General features: G+C 38.4%; 1 protein-coding gene across 1 annotated transcript in view; it reads right to left on the bottom strand.

Annotated features, from left to right (window-relative positions):
• The window catches only part of ATF6 (activating transcription factor 6), a 210,106-nt gene that overhangs the window by 140,133 nt on the left and 50,124 nt on the right, over positions 1-19,849 (bottom strand). Inside the window, exons 8-9 of the mRNA XM_036753691.1 lie at positions 11,213-11,398; positions 9,819-9,910 (exon numbers count right to left, since the gene is read on the bottom strand). Of these exons, the coding sequence (XP_036609586.1) occupies positions 9,819-9,910; positions 11,213-11,398 (278 nt within the window). The remainder of the gene's footprint in view (positions 1-9,818; positions 9,911-11,212; positions 11,399-19,849) is intronic.

Below are 19,849 nucleotides of genomic sequence, written 5' to 3'. Positions count from 1 at the left end.
ATCTGGGTCAAAGGAAAAATTATGTAAGCAAGCCGAAAAGAAAGAATTAAAATATCAAGGAACCAGTTAGGACTACATAATACTTGGCAGCAACTACTACAAAAGTGGAAAAAAAATTTTTGGAATTTGATATTCCAAAAGACAGAAGATAAAGGCTTACAATCAAGAATTATTTATGCTGCAAGACAGAAATATAATCCTAAAGAGGTAGAAACAAAGTAAAAGTAAAGAAACAAGTACATGTCCCTTCAGAATCTTCATGTCTTTAGAAGTCATAGAAAGAATCAAATAAGAGAAACAGAAGACCTGAGAAGTCCTTTCTATTTTGAAAGTCTTAAGGGAGGAAAGAAAAGGAAAGGAAAAGGGATATACTGGGAAAGGATGGGGTAGAATTTAATATTTCTGATAGCTGGAGTGCACAAGAAAAATATATAAAAATGGAGGAAATAGGCATCACATAATCTTCACCTTTGTCTGAACCAGACAAAATCGGATTCAGCACACACACACAAAGTCTGGTGTGGAAAAAGTTATTAAACTGAACAAGAAAACAGGCAGGAACAAAGAAAGGGAAGAGCTGGGAAAGAAAAAGTCACAAGCAAAAGAAACTTCAATTTTGGAGGGTAGATTGCAAAGGAGCGATTAAAAGGAAAGAAAGAAAAGATAAGAACCAAAATCCAGCAAAGAAACAGAAAAGAGGCAATGGAGAGGAAGACCATTTCAATTCTAGTTACACAAAGCTCACAATCCTCTTTCACCAAATTCTAAGATGTAAAGAAGGAAAGACCATGTGCTTGGTTATCTGACGCCTGAGGAGGCATACTCAAACTGCAAAGTTTCTTAAAACCCTCAAGAAAAGCCTCTATAGCAGACACCCTAAGCCTTAGGCCCCATACATATATACATGCATACATACTCACACATACACAAAATTTTATATATAAAAAATGTATGAGATATATATGCAATTTTACATATAAAATATGTGTGTGTAATATACAGTATCTCCACTTCCACAACTCCAGCTGCCTAGTGAACAGCTTAAACTGGATGTGCCATTTTTGTTGTTGTTCAGTCATTTCAGTTGTGTCTGACTCTTTCTGACTATATATATACACATACATATACACACATATGCATGTGTATGTACATATGCATGTATGTATGTATCTATGTATGATGTATCTATACACACAGAGAGAGATTTAAAAAGGGTTATGGATGTTAAATGAAATCACAATCCTTTGTGGCTTCCCAGGGAAACTCCCCTAAGTAACCACCACAAACTCTGGGTGTGATGATTATTAGTTACTATCAACTAACACTTTCTTAGCTTTAGATCTGATTGTTCTAGTAAGTAATCACCTTCTTCCACAAAGGTTATCCATTTTGCTTTCATATTATAACTAGCATTACTGGCCTGAAGGAATTGTTTCATCTCATGGTATTCTGGGAATAGTTTTCTCATCTGACCTAGCGTTTTATTAATTCTTGCCATATTCCTGTAAGATAGAAAACAGCAGAAGTCACTTACATTAACTCCAGGAAAAGTCACTGAAAGATTAAGTAATATTCAAGGTTAGGCAGAAAGTCTGATTACCTGGTAGAGGCAGGTTTCTTGACCCTCAGTGTGGCATTTTAACTATGATATCCCCACAGTCTGCCTCTCCACTGGAATATCTGGAGTCTTGGAGAAAGGGCAGCCAAAGGCTACAGTTTAAAATCCCTGAGGTTGACCTTTAAGCCTCCCAATTCCAATCCAAATGCCAAGGCTAGAGGATCATTAACAGTATTTTCCACATCTTCCTCCTGCCCTCCCCAATCCAGCTTGTTGCTGGCTCACATGTGTGCCATCTCTTTAAACCAAGGATGAAATCCAAAGAAGCTGAAGGGAGAACCAATGATTGTGCAAACATTTGTTCAGAGACATGAATAAACTGGACTACTGGGGGGAAAGGCACAGCACTGGCTTTATCTATGCTATCTCTCTGGGTCTCCCAACACTCAATAATACCTGGTTTTTAGCTGTATTTTATTTCTTCAGTTTATTTGTTAGTTTGATAAATGTGGAAAGCATTTTTAGCCAAGAATTAAACTGGATTTCATTTGTAAATCTAGCTGAACAAAACTCAGTATGCTTGGTGGTTTGAATTTTGACATTTAAGTTATACTTGTGAGCTAGAGCCAGCAGTGACATCATACAGCAAAATGTGTTCAGTGATTAAATGAAAAAAATTAGAGCCAGATTTTTGAGGACAAGATCATCTGAGAACAAGGAACTGGAATTGTTCATGCACAATAATGAGAAGCTAACAAGGCTAGGAAATGTTGGAATGAAGACTGTTCCTTCTAACCAGTTCCAGACAACACCAACCCATACGTTCCTTCCTTTTATTTATAAATGGTTTTATAGACTAATGAACTGATCCTTCAGTACTATGACTTTCCTTCACCCAAGTTTAACATCTGAAGAGAAAAAGTGCTCAGGTATAGTGGTGAGAAAAATAACGTTATACTATTATATTAATAACTTTTAATTTGTGATCTACCCTTTTCCTTCATTTCTGCTAAAACTCAACTCCTGAAAATCTCTGAACGGCATAGCTGAGCAATGAGATTTGCTCATAACCATCTAAGCAATTAGTTGGGCCAGCCCCACCCAACTGGAAGACCTAATTTCTGTCTGGGAAAGCCTTAGCATGAAGGGGGAAATTGGGGTCCTTGGTCCCCTCCATTAAAGTTTAGGGCAACTCAGTTCACGGATAAAACTAGCTAGAGAGGTACAGATGGAGGTGGCTTGCCCTTGCCTAGATGCTTTGAGGCTGCTGAGTCTCAAAATCAAGTCACATCCTCAGAAGGAGAAGCTGAAGACTTTTAGCCCACCTCCTCATTAAATGTCCACCAATCAAGGTTCAGAAGGCATTTAAGGCATTTCATGGTCTCCAGCGGTGTCTCTGGTTACCAACAGAAACCACTGACTATCAATTTATTGATTGCCAGTTAACCTAATTAATAAAGGAATTATTACCCAGAAACTTTGTCTGGGGTGGGGGGGCAGGGTTTATTTGTCTCAGTGGGAAAGGACTAAGTCCAAATATAACATGCAAAAGAGGAAACAATGGCAAATCTGAGCCCATAGTACATTTTCTTTCATGTTTTACTTTCTTTTAAAACCCTTTTGGGTTATTGTTTGTAGGGGGGAAAGTTAATCTGTTGACTTTTGAAATGGAAAGAGAAAAAACCAAAGGAATCTATACATAGCAAGAAAGAAAACCCACATGACATCACCCTCCCAGTCACCCAGGCTAGATGTCATCCTTGACTCGTCACTCTTGCCTCACATAGCCAACCTGTGCCAAGGCCTATCAATTTTATCTTCACAATCTCTCTCCACTACACCTCCATCTCTCCTCTAACACTGCTGCTGCCATCCTAGCACAGGCCCTTGTCACCTACCGAACACACTACTGCAACAGTTGCTGGCTGGTCTCCATGCCACTGGTCGCTCCTCATGCCAGCGCATTCTCCACTTGGCTGTCAGAATGATCTCCTAAAACTCAGCTCCCTCCCTCCAACTCAATAAACTCCAAGTGCTCCTTATCACCGCCAGGATTAAATATTAAATTCTCCTTTGATATTTAAAGCCTTTCATAACCTTCCTAAACACACCTTTCCAGGTTCTTATACCTTACCCCCCACCCCCCACCACATACTCTGTGATCCAGGGACACTGGCCTCCTGGCTATTCCTTAAACAAGATATTCCATCTGCCAACTCCAGGTATTTTCTCTGTCTGCCCCCCTGAATGGAAGTCTCTCCCTCTTCATCTCTGCCTACTGGCTACACCTGTTTTCTTCAAATCCTAACTAAAATCCAATCTTCTTTACAAAGCCTATCCTGATCTCCCTTAATTCTAGTATTTTACTTCTGCTAATTATCTCCAATTTATCCTATGTATAGTTTGTTAGTACATAGTTGTTTGCATGATGTCTCCCTCTTTAGACTGTTAGCTCCTTGATGGCAGGGGCTGTCTTTTGCCTTTCTTAGTATCCCAACACTTAGTACAGTGCCTGGCACACAGCAGGTGCTTAATATGTATTTATAGACTTACTGACTAACAGAGACAATTTCCTTATCAGAGTTTGGCTATGGCTTCTAATATGTGCAAAACAGAGGCAGAGAAACATATTTTCTCAAAGGCAGACAAACCAATAAACAAAGAGCTGTCAATAATTCTGCTCAAGAGACATAAAAGTATTTACTACATACACTTTATTTCCTCCAATATCTCTGCAATAAGAAATAACTGCCTGCCCTCAGTAATTACCAGACTAGTTCCAAAAAATGAAAAACAAATGACACCATGGCATTTAGCAGAGAAAAATTAAGAGAATCCACTAAAAGGTGAAATAGGCAAAGAGAACTTCCAAAACCTGTTGTTTGAGGAGGAGAATAATCCTTTCATATATCTATATTTAACAAATGGCAAAATCACAGGATAAAACACTCTGGTAACAACAGCCTGTCACTTTTCTTCATAAAACCAATGTTCCTCAAACCAGCTCATTAACCTCCACTTCCTAACCAGACAGCTGTTTTTGGAGTAGTTTCTTGATGCTTGGACTTTAAGAGAAGAGAAATTTCTTGAATAATCCAAGCATGATAAAGCTTTCTTTGATTAAAAAAAATTATCTTATTCCAGGCCAGCACAAACTGAGGCTCATGGGCCACTGAAGGCCCTCGGGCTGCTTTGCCAAAGGATTTCTGGCCCTTGAAAAATGTAGAGGAAAACAGCCTTTGTATGCAGAGGAACTCTTTTGGCCACTGCAGGTTGTGCAGGCCCGTCTTATCCTATTCATTTTATTTACAAAAATAAAAAATTCCACTTCCCTAAATCTAACAACTATTTCTACTAGATCCTCAATAACGGTACTATATTTCTCTTCCACATCCAGACCTGAGGGTTAGCACCATCAGAGACATATACACAAGTTTGAGATCAGCTTGTAGTATTTATCACATGGTGGAGTTTGAATATACATGACGCCAAAATGGCCCCAAAGTACACAAGCCTTTTTAGAAATCATAACATAACAAACCGAATATACCAACACAGATTAGCAGGGGGTACAAAAACGAACACACCAATCATATCAGCCCCCATGCAGCTGGTAAAGAAAAATTTCAAAAGTTAGGTACTGCACCGCATGTAGTAGAGTGATGAATGGGAACCCTCGGATCCAGAAGGCAAAAATCCTAGAGCATATAATCCAAAGAAAATGCCTTTTCTTATTGCCCTCAAAATATGAAAACGGGAACCATTTGTAATGAGCTGTTTGTTTAATGTCAGTGATTAAAAGGTTTATTATATGAAGTGTGAGGAGAAGAAACTATATTTCTCACAACAAAAAAAATACTGAGGAATAAAACAAGGAAGGTTTAAACTAACAGTATTAAATGCCTTGGGAAATATAAGACTAGACAAAATGAAAAACTCTATCAGTCATGCCAGTTAGCCCAAAGGCCTAGGATATGAAAAGCCGTCAAGATGCTAAAACATATGCAGTTTGAAATCACTCACTTTCATCTCTAAATCTCAATATTCTGTTAAGTAAAACATGCCGTACTCTATCTTCACTCATTTTGCTCATCTAGCCTAGAATGCTCTCCTCTTCCCCTACCATTTATCCAAACCCTTTCAGGTCTATTTAACTCTTATTTCTTCCATGAACCTTCCTCTGCCTATACCTATTATTTGTCTCTATTCTCTGAGTTACAGCGCTTTAATTCTGTACCATACCACTTAGAATTTATGTAGTCTTATACTGATCACAAATTATTTCATGGGTATTTGTCTTATCTCCTCCAATAGTCTATACGCTTCCCAAAAGCAAAAACCATCTTCTGCCATTTTCCCACGGTGCCATGATTCATGTTCTAGCCCTAGCAAGCATGCAATGCATACATGAAAAGCTAAAAGGCTAAAATCTAAAAATAAAACAGAGGGACTTTAAAACAGAGTATAAAACCTTTGCAGTTTCATATAACTATTGCTATCTGCTATCAAACATAAGTGTGTAAGATGGAGTGGGGAAAAGGTTGTGGGCTCATAAAAAGCTCTGCAGGTTTAGATATCTGTAATGCTAAACTAATTAGTAGATGCTTTAACTAACTGTTAAACATATATATCCATTAGCTGCTCTGTTGGAGCAAACCAAGAGGACAGAGTTTGGTAGCAAAGAAGAATGATAATGGAAACCAAATTAGAAGAAAACTGCTTTAGAAATTATGTTAAGACACAACAACTTTTGAAAGGACAAATATAGTCTAATGGTCCTCCTGACTTCATAAGGAGAAGTGAAATGGTTTCTTCATCTATACTGTAGAATTTGCATTTACTCTTAATAAGAACTCATTTCATGAAATGTTACTGTTATTCAATGTAAACAAAGGGTTAGTTTAAAGAAATAAACTATAACATCCTTCCAAGACAATACTGTGTCTGTTCCATATTTATGAAAAGTCCCAGAGTGCTTAGAGCAATGCTAATCATGAAGGGAAATGCAATAAATTTATAATAATGTTGATGATGAAATAACAAACAGCAATTAAAAGCAGGAAAAGCACTTAGAGCCCAGAAATCATCCATCACTGTCTCTCATACATAATTAAAAAGTGGATTATATATGCAAAAGCACCATGCAAATATTTCTTCAATCAACAAAAGTAAACATTTTCAAAATTAATTTTAAAAGAGATTATACTATATTATTTCAGGATAAAGTATTTTATAAATACCACATTGAGGTGGAGTCAAGAGGGCAGAGTGAGAAGAAACATTTTTTCCTAGCTCACCCAATATACCTAATTCACAACAATCTAGAATAAAGGTCAGATGAAATTCTGATTGGGAAAGCCAAGAAAAAGTCACAGAGTCATTTTTCCAGCCCAGGGAGCTTAGGAAGACAAAGAGGCCTGCAGAATGCTGGGGCAGGAGCTGGCCAGGAGTGGCAATAGCAGCAGGGATGAGGAACATTCCAGTGCCATGGAAAGGAGGCTGAATAAAGTATGCAGAACCAGAACAATTTATATATATCATCAATATTATGAAAACAATTTTAAAAACTTTTATAAATTGATAAAAAATAAGTAGATCCAGAAGAACAATTTATACAATAACAACAATAATGTAAAGACAAATAACTTTATAGGCTTAGGAAATATGATCAATGCAATGACCATCCCTGATTCCAAAAGACGGATGATGAGACATGCTATCCACCCCCTGAGAAAGATGTGAAAGATGTGGAGTGCAGAATGAGACATGTATTTAATGAATATAGCCAATGAAGGAATTTATTTTGCTTGAGTATATATATATTTGTTATGAAGAATTTTTCTTTTCTTTTTTTATGGATGGGGGGGCAAGGGGGAAAGAAAATAAATTTCTATAAATTTAAAAAATAACACTTTAAAAAAAATCAATGACTTGGCATAGATGGAATGCTTATCGAATGCACACATGACGCAAAGCTGGGAGTGCTAGTTAATATAGTGAATGAGAATAAAGATCCAAAAAATCTTAAAAAGCTAGAAAATTGAGCCAAATCTAGTAAGATCAAATTTAATAGTGATAAATGTGAAGTCTTTCACTTGGGTTCAAAGAAGTCAATTTTCGAAGTACAAGATGGGAAGAGGGGTGGAGGAGAGAGAGGCATGGTGAGACAGCATTTGGTCTGAAAAAGATCAAAGTGTTTCAGTGAACTGCAAGTCCAGTGATTCAGCAGTGTGATGTAAAAGCCAAAAAAGCTAATGCAATGTTGGGTTGCAGTAAGAGAGGCACAGGGGCAGCTAGGTAGTGACACACTTACTAGCTGTGTGACCTTGGGCAAGTCACTTAACCCCACTTGCCCTGACAAAAAACAAACAACAAAAAAAAGAGAGGCACAGGTTACAGAAGACAAGGTGATAATTCTTTTATCCTCTGTCCTGGTCAGACCACAGCACAGACCACAGACCACAGAAGGACACGGATAAACTAGAAAGCACCCAAAGGAGGACAGATACATTAGGATTAGCTTAAAAAAACTGGAGATGTTTATCCTTGGGGAAAGAAGCCTTGGGGGAGAGATATAAGAATTGTTTTCAAGCATTTGAAAGGCTGTCACATGGAAGAAGGGTTAGATTTGATCTGTCTGGGATCAAAAGTAGTAAGTTGTTGTTGTTCAGTTATATCCAACTCTTTGTGATGCTATCTGGGGTTTTCTTGGCAAAGATGCTGGAGTGGTTTGTCATTTCTTTCTCTAGCTCATTTGACAGATGAGGAAACTGAGGCAAACAGTGTCAGGTAACTTGCCCAGGGTCACACAACTAGTAAACATCTGAGGCCATATTTGAATTCAGGTATTCCTGAATCCAGGCCTGTGTTTTATCCACTGCGCCACCTAGCTGCTAGTGGAAGTTAAAAAGGGGCAAATTTAGATTTGCTATGAGTGCAATCTTTCTAACAATCAGAGTTGTCCAAATAGAATGGACTGCTGTAAGAATTAGTAGGTTTTCCCTCACTGGAGGTACTTAAGCAAAGGCTAGAGAACCACCTGTCATTAAAGATGTTGTAATGGGAATTTCTTTTTTAGTATGGGTTAAACCAAATGGCTACAAAGGTCCCTTCCCACTATAAAATTCTGTAAAAATGTAACTGTATGTAAATTGTAAATTTGTATGTAATTGTATGTAAAATATATAAAATTCTGTAATATATTATATTCTAATATCATTAGAACAAGTAGGCAAAAGTTACAAAGAGACAGTTTTAAGATCAATACAAGGGAGAACTATCTATCACAACAGAGCTGCCCAGACGTAGAAATACTGAGTCTTTGGGAAGCAGTGAGTTAGCAGTGAGTTCCCAGTCCCTGAAGGTATGGAAGTGAAAGTGGATGGCCACCTTTCAGTGATTCTTTAGAAGGTAATCCTCTATGAGTTGTAGGTTAGACTAGATTACCTCTAGAAACATAGACTCAAGTAAATACTCTATAATTCATTCATAATTTATAAAAATTCATTTAGAACACAACCCCTTGTTGTTTCTCCAACCCAGATCCAACCAATGCCTGCCTCCATTCAGTTGACTTAAAATCAGTGATGCTGAATCCCTCTATTGATAAAATTAGATGGGGAACCTGCGGCCACATGTGGTCCTCTAGGTCCTCAAGTGTAGCCCTGTGACTGAATCCAAACTTCACAGAATAATTCCCCTTAATAAAAGGATCTGTTCTGTAAAACTTGGATTCAGTCAAAAGGCTGCACCCAAGGGCCTAGAAGGCCACATGTGGTATTCCACATTATCCATTCCATTATCCAACACAGGGCTGTCCAATCTTAGGTTTTTATTGAAACAATAGACAATACATTTTGATTTGCCATTTTAGTGACAGCTCTGGGATAGCTTCATTTACTAAAGCATTTATGTAAATTTCTATGCTTGCAGGTGGGCCACATAAAGGCCCGAGGGCCACATTTTGCACAGCCCTGATCTAACAGGTTCCCCACCTGTTAGATAATGGGAACACAAAGTAGTCATACTGCTAACTCAAGGACTCCCACATTAAGTGAATTCTTTTTTTTAATATGGTTAGAAAAAAAATGAAGGACCTCTTTCACCCATTATTTCTTTTTTTAAACCTCATCTAATCTGAATGGCGTAATGCTGACCAATAGTCCTCACACATAACATAATAGATCAATAAACATTATCGTTAAAAGTGACAATGATAAAATACATTTTTAATAGTCAAGTCAAATATTTAAATGTTTACCTTATGGGGCCATAGTTCAGCATTATGAATGTCAGCACCACCATCACACACACAGCTCTCCGTTTTGGACTGGGGACTTTGAGCTTCTGATTCTATGAGAAGGTTCACATTACACACAATCAACCCTGCGTCAGTTATACAGAAAGACATCAAGAACTTACCAACGTATGATAACCATTTACTGGCTCACTACAAGAGACACAGAGATGAAACATACTAGCATTCAATCACAAAAATGTATTCCCTCTCATCAAGTGGCTGAGTGGCTATCTGCAAAACTATTTTAAATAATATTGAGACTTCATCAGATTCTTGCTTCCCTCTAGGAAAGATAGCAATGGATAGTCAAAATACAGTTAATCTAAACATATCATTTTAGTCATTAGTTTCAACCATCTAGTTGAGGGATCATCCAAGGTTGCTAAGATTAAATACGGACTTAACTCAAGTTGTTAAGGTCAAAATGAGCAGCTTTCAATTTCATTTTCTCTTCCTTGCATGTCTGTTGACAAGTTATAGACTGAATAAAATCCAGGTAACAGGAGGGAGGAAAAATAAAAGTTCTACATAATGATAAAAGTAGACAGTCAGAACTGGATAACTATGTAAACTAGGACTTACTTTAAAAAAATTAACCAAAAGGTGAGAGAAAAGTCCCTTTCTACAGAATATAGTCCTTAAATTAGTGCTATGTGGCAGACAATCAATACAGAAACAGGTAAAGAGAACAGTATGAGTCGCTCTGAAATAAATGCCACTTTTCCAAAGTTGGTAGGGTGCACTATTTTTTTTCCTACTTATCTCCAAGGAATTCTGAGATATTTCTGATGTTTCCCCTTATCCTCCACCCTTCACAACAATTCCAGGAGTTTCCCCAAGTGCTCAGGAATATACAGTACCATTAGGAAAAAGAGTGAAAAAAAACCCATTTAGACATATTTAACGAGCATTTACTAACAGAACCACAATTTCCTGGGAACAAAACAAGGAGACATGACTTGAATATCTCAGTAAGCTAAAAGCCTCAAAATGAGTGCCCTCATCAAAATAAAAAGGAAGGCAATGACTGAGTGGTGAGATGTGTTGTAATTATGAATTTGAAAGCAGCTTCTTTCCAATGCTTTATCTTGACTGTGGAAAAGGCACTCAGAACCTATTTCCCCAGTACTACTTTATCCATTGTAAGCTGACTATGAAGTTATGCTCTTGAATAGTTTTATACCTAATAATGGCACTTAATAGCACCTTAAACCAACACTAAAGTCAAATATAAACATAAGCAAGGACTCTTTCTTTTTTGTATTTCTATTTCTAATGCTAATTTCTATTTCCAGCACAGTGATCTGTACCTTGGAGGTACTTAGTAAACGTTTGCAGAATTGAGTAACGCCTACCTCTGACACTACTTCATCCAGCTGCCGCTTCAGGGATCCATTCTCTTTTTTAAGTCTCTCATTTTCTGAAAGGGCTGCTTTTAATCTTGCCTCCAAACCTAACATATATTCTTTCTTCTTCTTGCGAGACTGACAGGCTGACTCTCGATTTTTGATCATGCGCTGTTGTCTCCGTAGGACAGTCACCTAAGGAAAAGGACAAACAGATATGATTAAATTTGAAACCTATCTTGTTTATTCATCCTTCACAACCCTAGAAAGTTATTCACTGTTTACTGCGGCTTTTAGATGCTGCTAACCCCGCTATAAATTACTTGCATTATCAAAGGTTTATTTTAATCTTGGTGTAATTTAGGATCCAATCTGAGTAAAGGTCCAATGACTGAACATATTTATCCAAAGACCAACCTAATTAACATTCACAGAGACCTGTTACCAGACTCATTACACAATGATTAATTTCTAGACTATAGCAACTCTCAAAGACCATCTACTAAGTTATGGTGAGAATAATCACAATGATAAAATTATGGACCCCTCATATACTGAAGTTATCTGAAGTCAGAGCATGTTGGTTATTTTTCATTTAACGTCTTTTTTTTCAAATTTGTTTAAATGTTTTTATTTGTGATTATGAAACAAGTCTTACATACTAAATAATCCTTTTCTCTCATTAACCTTCATTCTATGAACAAGACTGTTGATTCTCACACAATAGTGGTGGCTCCTTTGTATCAATGCACAAGTGCTTTGAGGGAAAAACTCGTTTTTTAAATGAAAAGTTAAATCAATTGCTCTTCTTTTTCCTTTTACTTCCTAACTATGAATGTCTTCCCTACAACTTAGAGTTACTATTTAGATCATACTTATATTAATGCACTCAATCACACAGAGAATTCATTCATTATTAGAGTTTAAACCACAGGCTCTGAAAGTGTGCAATACAACCCTGGTGGGGGAGGGAGGGGGGACGGGGATGGGACGATGACGACAAGGACAACGACAACAGTAGTTTGAAATGCTGCAAATTTAAAAAAAAAAAACATTAAAGGAGGGGCAGCTAGGTGGCACAGTGAGCAGAGCACCAGTCCTGGAGTCAGGAGGACCTGAGTTCAAATCCAGCCTCAGACACTTGACACACTTCCTAGCTGTGTGACCTTGGGCAACTCACTTAACCCCAATTGCCTTGCCTTCCCCCCTCCAAAAAAAAAACAAAACACAAAACCATTAAAGGTTTAAAGAAAATAAATTTCCAGGGGGGTGCTGAGTAATTTTTTTTTAAGGGGGAGGTAGGCCAAATAAGTTTGGGAAACTCTGGTTTAAACAGTCACCTCTATAAGTATGAATCTCAGATTTATGTCTCTGATCCTGACTTCTCAGCTCTAACTTCAGGCCTGGGTTTTCACTGGTGTACAGGGTTCCTTCATTTGTATGTCCCATCATCACTTTAGACTCAACATATGCAAACTGAACTTGTAACTACCACCTTCCTATTAAAAAAAATACAAAATAACTTCCCTCCTTACCAGGATATTTCTGCCTGAGCTATATCACCAACTTTTTAGTCTCCCATGCTAGGAACCCTAGAGGCCTTTTTGATTCTTCCTTCCTTGTCATCAACAAATCCATTCATTAAAAAAACATATTCACAAATCATCAAGCTTTCTTCCTTCAAAGTATCTGTCAGATAAAACCCTTTCATTCCATTCCACTGTCACTGTCCTAGAAACCTCACATTTTGATTACTTTAACAGTTTCTAGTCTTTTCTCTCAATCCATATCACTGAAAATCTTTGCATCTAGACCAAATTCCTCTCTTTAACTTTTTTTTTTGCTTTTTTTTTTTTGCAGGGGGGAAGGACAGGCAGTTGGAGTTAAGTGACTTGCCCAAGGTCACACAGCTGGTGAATGTGTCAAGTGTCTGAGGACAGATTTGAACTCAGGTCCTCCTGACTGCAGGGCAGGTGCTCTACTCACTGCGCCACCTAGCTGCCCCTCTCTTTAACTTTTAAAAGCTTTTGAAATCCAGCACTATCTATCCTTTCCCCTCTAATACTCCCTAATATTTATCATCCAAGTCAGTCATCAGTGCTTTCTACACACATCAGGCTCCCTCCCCGCTCTGTCCCTTATTAATATTTTCCCCACCTAGGATGTCCTTCCACTTCTCCTTCTGCCTACACAAATTCTACTCATTCTTTAAGCTCCAACACAAATCCCAGTGTTACCCAATTATTCTAGCACACGCAGATCTCTTTTTTCACTGAATGTCTACTGCATTTACAATTAAAACCACACAGTCTCATACTAACTATTCTAATCAAGGAATAGAGGAAGCCATAACGAGTAAATATTCCAGAAAGCACAAGGGGATGAGAAAATCATAGCATTCTGAGGGGCGGAGCCAAGATGGCAGCTGGAAAGCAGGGACTTGTGTGAGCTCCCCGCAAGATCCCTCCAAAAACCTATAAAAAAATGTCTCTGAACAAATTCTAGAACTGCAGAACCCACAAAATCGCAGAGGGAAGCAGGGCTCCAGCTCAGGACAGCCTGGATGGTTGCTGGGTGAGGTCTATCACCTGGAACTGGGAGCAGGGGGAGCAGAGCCCACCATGGGCTGAGCCGGGATGGCCAGACTGGGGGCCAGGCTGAGTGGGCCCTGGCGCCCTGAATCAGTGAGCTGTGGCAGTTACCAGACTTCTTAATCCACAAACACCAAAGACAACAGAGAAGGTTAGTGGGAAAAGCTGCAGGGACAGAGTGAAGGAGTTCATGGTTCGGCCACCTCCCCAGGGGCAGCAGGGGAGGTGCAGCTACAGAACAACAGGTGCAGTTGCTTCTGGCCCCAGGCCCACCCGGTGGGAGGAAGTAAGTGCAGGAGCAGAGTGCAGAGCCTGCTTAAGATCTGAGTCGCGGTCCAGTTTGGCAGTTCTTGGGGGAGGAGGAGCGCTGGTGTGGTAGAGCTGCCTGTAAAGAAATAGCTCTGAAAACAACAGCGCATCCCCTCAAGCTTGGAACAGAGTACTCTCTACGCTACATGCAGTCATACCCTGACAAAAATTCAAGGGTCGTGTAGTTAGCTGGGAACATGGCCAGGCAGTGAAAACGGACTCAGATTCAGACTCAGACTTTGGAATCTTCCTTTGGTGACAAAGAAGACCAAAACATACAGCCAGAAGAAGTCAACAAGGTCAAAGAGCCTACATCAAAAGCCTACAAAGAAAAACATGAATTGGTCTCAGGCTATGGAAGAGCTCAAAAAGGATTTGGAAAAGCAAGTTAGAGAAGTAGAGGAAAAATTGGGAAGAAAAATGAGTGTGATGTGAGAAAATCATGAAAAACAAATCAATGACTTGCTAAAGGAGACCCAAAAAAATACTGAAGAAAATAACACCTTAAAAAATAGATTAACTCAAATGGCAAAAGAGCTCCAAAAAGCCAATAAGGAGAAGAATGCCTTGAAAGGCAGAATTAGCCAAATGGAAAAGGACGTCCAAAGACCACTGAAGAAAATACTACCTTAAAAATGAGACTGGAGCAAGTGGAAGCTAGTGACTTGATGAGAAATCAAGATATTATCAAACAGAATCAAAGGAATCAAAAAGTGGAAGACAATGAGAAGTATCTCATTGGGAAAACCACTGACCTGGAAAACAGATCCAGGAGAGACAATTTAAAAATTACTGGACTATCTGAAAGCCATGAGCAAAAACAGAGCCTAGATATCATCTTTCAAGAAATTATCGAGGAGAACTGCCCTGATATTCTAGAGCCACAGGGCAAAATAGAAATTGAAAGAATCCACAGATCACCTCCTCAAAAAGATTCCAAAAAGAAAACTCCTAGGAATATTGTTGCCAAATTCCAAAGCTCCCAGATCAAGGAGAAAATACTGCAAGAAGCCAGAAGGAAACAATTTCAGTATTGTGGAAACACAATCAGAATAACACAAGATCTAACAGCTTCTACATTAAGGGATCGAAGGGCTTGGAATATGATATTCCGGAGGTCAATGGAGCTAGGATTAAAACCTAGAATCACCTACCCAGCAAAACTGAGTATCATGCTCCAAGGCAAAATATTGACTTTCAATAAAACAGAGGACTTTCAAGCTTTCTCAGTGAAAAGACCAGAGCTGAATAGAAAATCTGACTTTTAAACCCAAGAATCAAGAGAAGCATGAGAAGGTAAACAAGAAAGAGAAGTCACAAAGGACTTACTAAAGTTAAACTGTTTTGTTTACATTCCTACATGGAAAGATGATGTGTATGATTCATGAGACCTCAGTATTAGGGTAGCTTAAGGGAATATACATATGTGTGTGTGTATAGACAGGGCACAGAGTCAGTTGAATATGAAGGGATGATATCTAAAAAAATCAAATTAAGGGATGAGAGAGGAATATATTGAGAGAGGGAGAAAGGGAGAGATAGAATGGGGTAATTATCTCACATAAAAGTGGCAAGAAAAAGCAGTTCTGAAGAAAGGGAAGAGGGGTCAGGTGAGGGGGAATGAGTGATCTTCCTCTCATCAGAGGTCACCTGAGGAGGGAATAACACACACACTAAATTGGGTATCTTACCCCACAGGAAAGGAGGAGGAAGAGATAAAAAAGGGGTGATGATAGAAGGGAGGGCAGATAGGGGGAGGAGGTAATCAAAAACAAATGCTTTCAAAAAGGGACAGGGTCAAGGGAGAAAATTCAATAAAGAGGGATAGGTTAGGAAGGAGCAAAATATAGTTAGTCTTTCACAACATGAGTATTGTGGAAGGGTTTTACATAATGATACACATGTGGCCTATGGTGAATTGTTTGCCTTCTTAGGGAGGGTGGGTGGGGAGGGAAGAGGGGAAATAATTTGGAGCTCAAAGTTTTAAAAACAGATGTTCAAAAAAAAAAGTTTTTGCATGCAACTAGGAAATAAGATACACAGGCAATGGGGCATAGAAATTTATCTTCCCTACAAGAAAGTAAGGGAAAAGGGGATGGGAGGGGAGTGGGGTGACAGAAGGGAGGGCTGACTGGGGAACAGGGCAACCAGAATATATGCCATCTTGGAGTTCGGGGGGGGAGTGTAGAAATGGGGAGAAAATTTGTAATTCAAACTCTTGTGAAAATCAATGCTGAAAACTTTATGTATTAAATAAATTTTAAAAAATAACTGAAAATCATAGCACTCTAACCAAACAAGAAATAAAGAATTTAAATAACCCAATCTCAGAAAAATACGTTGGATAAGCCACAAATGAACTCCTAAATGAAAAATCCTCAGGGCAAGATGAATTTAAAACTATAGTGAATTCTATAAAAGAAAAATTAATTCCAATATTTCATGAATTGTTTGCAAAAGAGGAAAAGGAATCCTACCCAATTCTTTCTATGATGAAGAGACAACACAGATAAAGTGAAATACAGACCAACAGCCCTACTGAATATCAACATGTAAATATTAAATACAATATTAGCAGGGAGGCTACAGTATCATATTTAAAAGATTATATACACTGTGGTCAGGTTGGATTTATACCAAGAATAAAGGACTGCTTAAATATTAGGAATACTATAAACTACAGATCACATTAAAAACAAATCACATGATTATTAAATAGCTGCAGAAAAGGTTTTTGAAAAACTAAAGTACCCACTAATGTTTTAAAAAAAACACACCAAAAAGCCTAACAAAAAAATGGATCTTTCCTTAATATGGTATATAATATCTACCTTTCTGCTTGCACTACATCACCAACCTTTTAGTCTCCCATGCTAGGAAGCCTAGAATCCTTTTTGATTCTTTCTTCCCTGTCATCAACTAATCCAAGAGACAACATTATATGTATTGTAGAGTGCTAGTACATCTGGGGTAGTCTGAGTCAATTATAATTTCTAATCATCTCATCTCTAACCACTTACCTCACCACATGGTATAACCCTTAAAAAAACCACACACAGCTGCAAAGTATTCTCTGTTTAAAACTAGCCCTGTAAAAGGTGGTGTTTCATTATTAAACAAGCATCTGCACATTTATTTGACCATATGAGAGGCTTATGTAAAAGAACTTTCATAAACAGTTTATTTCTTTTTAAAAGTTGGATTAATTTAACAATCAATATTCCAGCTGTATTCCCATTTCTTTTTTTAATTAAAAATCTTTGTGGGTGGGTAAATACTTAAAGGTCAAAACAGAAGAATAGGCCAGTAACTCCAATAACTGCTAGGACTTGGTACTTCAAAGGCACAAATGAATACATATTAAAGACAAGAGTAAAATATGACTATTAGAAGTTCATACCAAATGGTGCCTAAGTCATGTCAAATCTTGGTAACATTAGGATGTTTATCTGTGTGCCTCACACCCCTCTGTGTCCTGACTCTTTTATCCCTAAATCTTCTGATAGGATGGAGTTGATCATTGGAAAGATCAATGGTCTCTCTAGCTTGTTTGGCTGTGAATCTTTAGATTAGACCTCAGCAAAGAACTTTTGATTCTACTTGAAACTACTTCTAAATCACAGGAGGCAGAGAACCCTATAATATTTTATCCATTTAATAGATGCTTGTTGACTAAGTTGCTTAAAGCATACCACATATAAACCACAATAAACATTAACATAATCCACTCTTGAAAAATGTTCCTATCATTACTGGCCAATAGCAACAGAAGGATGAGACCGAACCATACAGTCCTAAAAAAAAATGTGTAAAAATAAATATTTTTAAGGCTTTGCCATGCCTTGTTAAACAAATGTTGTAATCTTAGGTTTCATAATTAGATTTAAATTGCATTGGAAAAATTTAGACTTCCGCTATCCCTCTTTTTTTCAATTTTATTCATGGCAATCAAAATTTAATTTCCTTCTTCTAAGTTTATTTTTAATGCAGTTTTCCACAAATCAAGAATTAACTGAAAAAGCCTTAGTACTAGTAGCCTGAGCTATCATACGCTTGGCAAAGCAAAAACAACAATCCTTCACGCTACTCGATTTCCTTATCCCTTTGAAAGAGTATGTCTTCTGTTCTGGTGTATGACTTCAAGACCAAAGTGGAAGGAGTGTTGGTCCATGATTTCCTGTTTGCAGATGATTGTGCACCCACTGCAGCCTCTGAACCTGAGATGCAATGAAGTATAGATCGATTCTATACTGCTTATGCTAATTCTGTCCTAACAATTAACACCAAGAAAACACAGGTGCTCCATCAGCTACTGCCACACCATCCATACGTGGAACCATCAGTTAAAGCAAATGGAGAAGTTTTGAATGCAGTGGATAAGTTCACTTACCTTGGTAGTATACTTTCCAGGGATGTACACATTGATAATGAGGATGATGCATGCATTGCCAGAGCTAGCTCAGTGTCTGGGAGGCTCCGAAGGAAAGTATGGGAAAGAAGAAGTATTAGACTGATTACCAAACTGAAGGTCTACAGAGCCATTGTGCTGACCTCATTGTTGTACGCCTGTGAAATCTGGACAGTCTACCAGCGCCAGGCCAGGAAATTGAATTGCTCCCATTTGAATTGTCTTAGGAAGATTCTGAAGATCACCTGGCAAGATAAGGTACCAGACACTGAGGTCCTTACCCAAACTAAACTGCCAAGCATTCAAACTCTGCTTCAGAGAGCGCAACTCTGATGGGCTGGCCATGCTGTCCTTGAATGCAAAACTTACACTTGCCAAAAAGACTATTTTATGGAGAACTCATACAGGGTAAGCGTTCACATGGTGGTCAGAAAAAGCGATATAAGGACACTCAAGGTCTCTCTTAAGAACTTTGTAATAGGGGCAGCTAGGTGGCGCAGTGAATAGAGCACTGGCCCTGGAGTCAGGAGGACCTGAGTTCAGATAGGCCTCAGACACTTCACACACATACTAGCTGTGTGACCTTGGGCAAGTCACTTAACCTCAATTGCCCTGCCCCCAAAAAAAGTTAAAAAAAAAAAAAAGAACTTTGTAATTGATTGTGTGACATGGGAGACATTGGTCTAGGACTGCTCAGCATGGTGTGCCCACATCAGAGAAGGTGCTGTGCTCTATGAGCAAAGCAGAACTGAAATACCTCAAAGGAAATGCAGGACATGCAACTTTGGAGTATCCACCCCAAATATTCACAGGGACTATTTGTGCCTGACCTGTGGTAGAGCATTCCGAGCTCGTATTGGCCTGATCAGCCGCAGTCAGACACACTTGACTCAGGCACAATGATGTCATTTTAGTCCTCTTTAAGAACTAAGGACAACAACCACCATAACTTCCTAAATAAGAAGAAATGGTAGGCACGGTTCTCAGTAAGCTGAAAATGTGCTTGGCTATGTACATCATTAAATATCCATTTATGATCCTGGACAGCTACTGTCTCAGTATTCCCTTTTTTTTGTCCCACCCCCCTTTCTTTGTTCCATTTTCATTTCCCTTCATCTGTCCCCTTCCCATGTCTTCTTTGTCTTTCTCTTACAAGCTTCTGCCTTACTCTTTCTGTCAGTCCCTAAGAATCCAGTGCTTCCAGCCAAAAAAAAGATGCTGTTTTTACTGTTGAGTGGGCATTATCTTGCTTTGAGTTTAAAGAATTGGTGACCCTGTAGAATTATAATACAGGATTTTGAAAGTCATCTAAGCCATAAGTGAGATAAACTGATGATA

The sequence above is a fragment of the Trichosurus vulpecula genome, chromosome 4 (genome assembly GCF_011100635.1).
Source record: "Trichosurus vulpecula isolate mTriVul1 chromosome 4, mTriVul1.pri, whole genome shotgun sequence".
Taxonomy (NCBI): Eukaryota; Metazoa; Chordata; class Mammalia; order Diprotodontia; family Phalangeridae; genus Trichosurus; species Trichosurus vulpecula.
The sequence above is the reverse complement of the archived record's forward strand: the minus strand, read 5'-3'. Positions and strand labels throughout refer to the sequence as shown.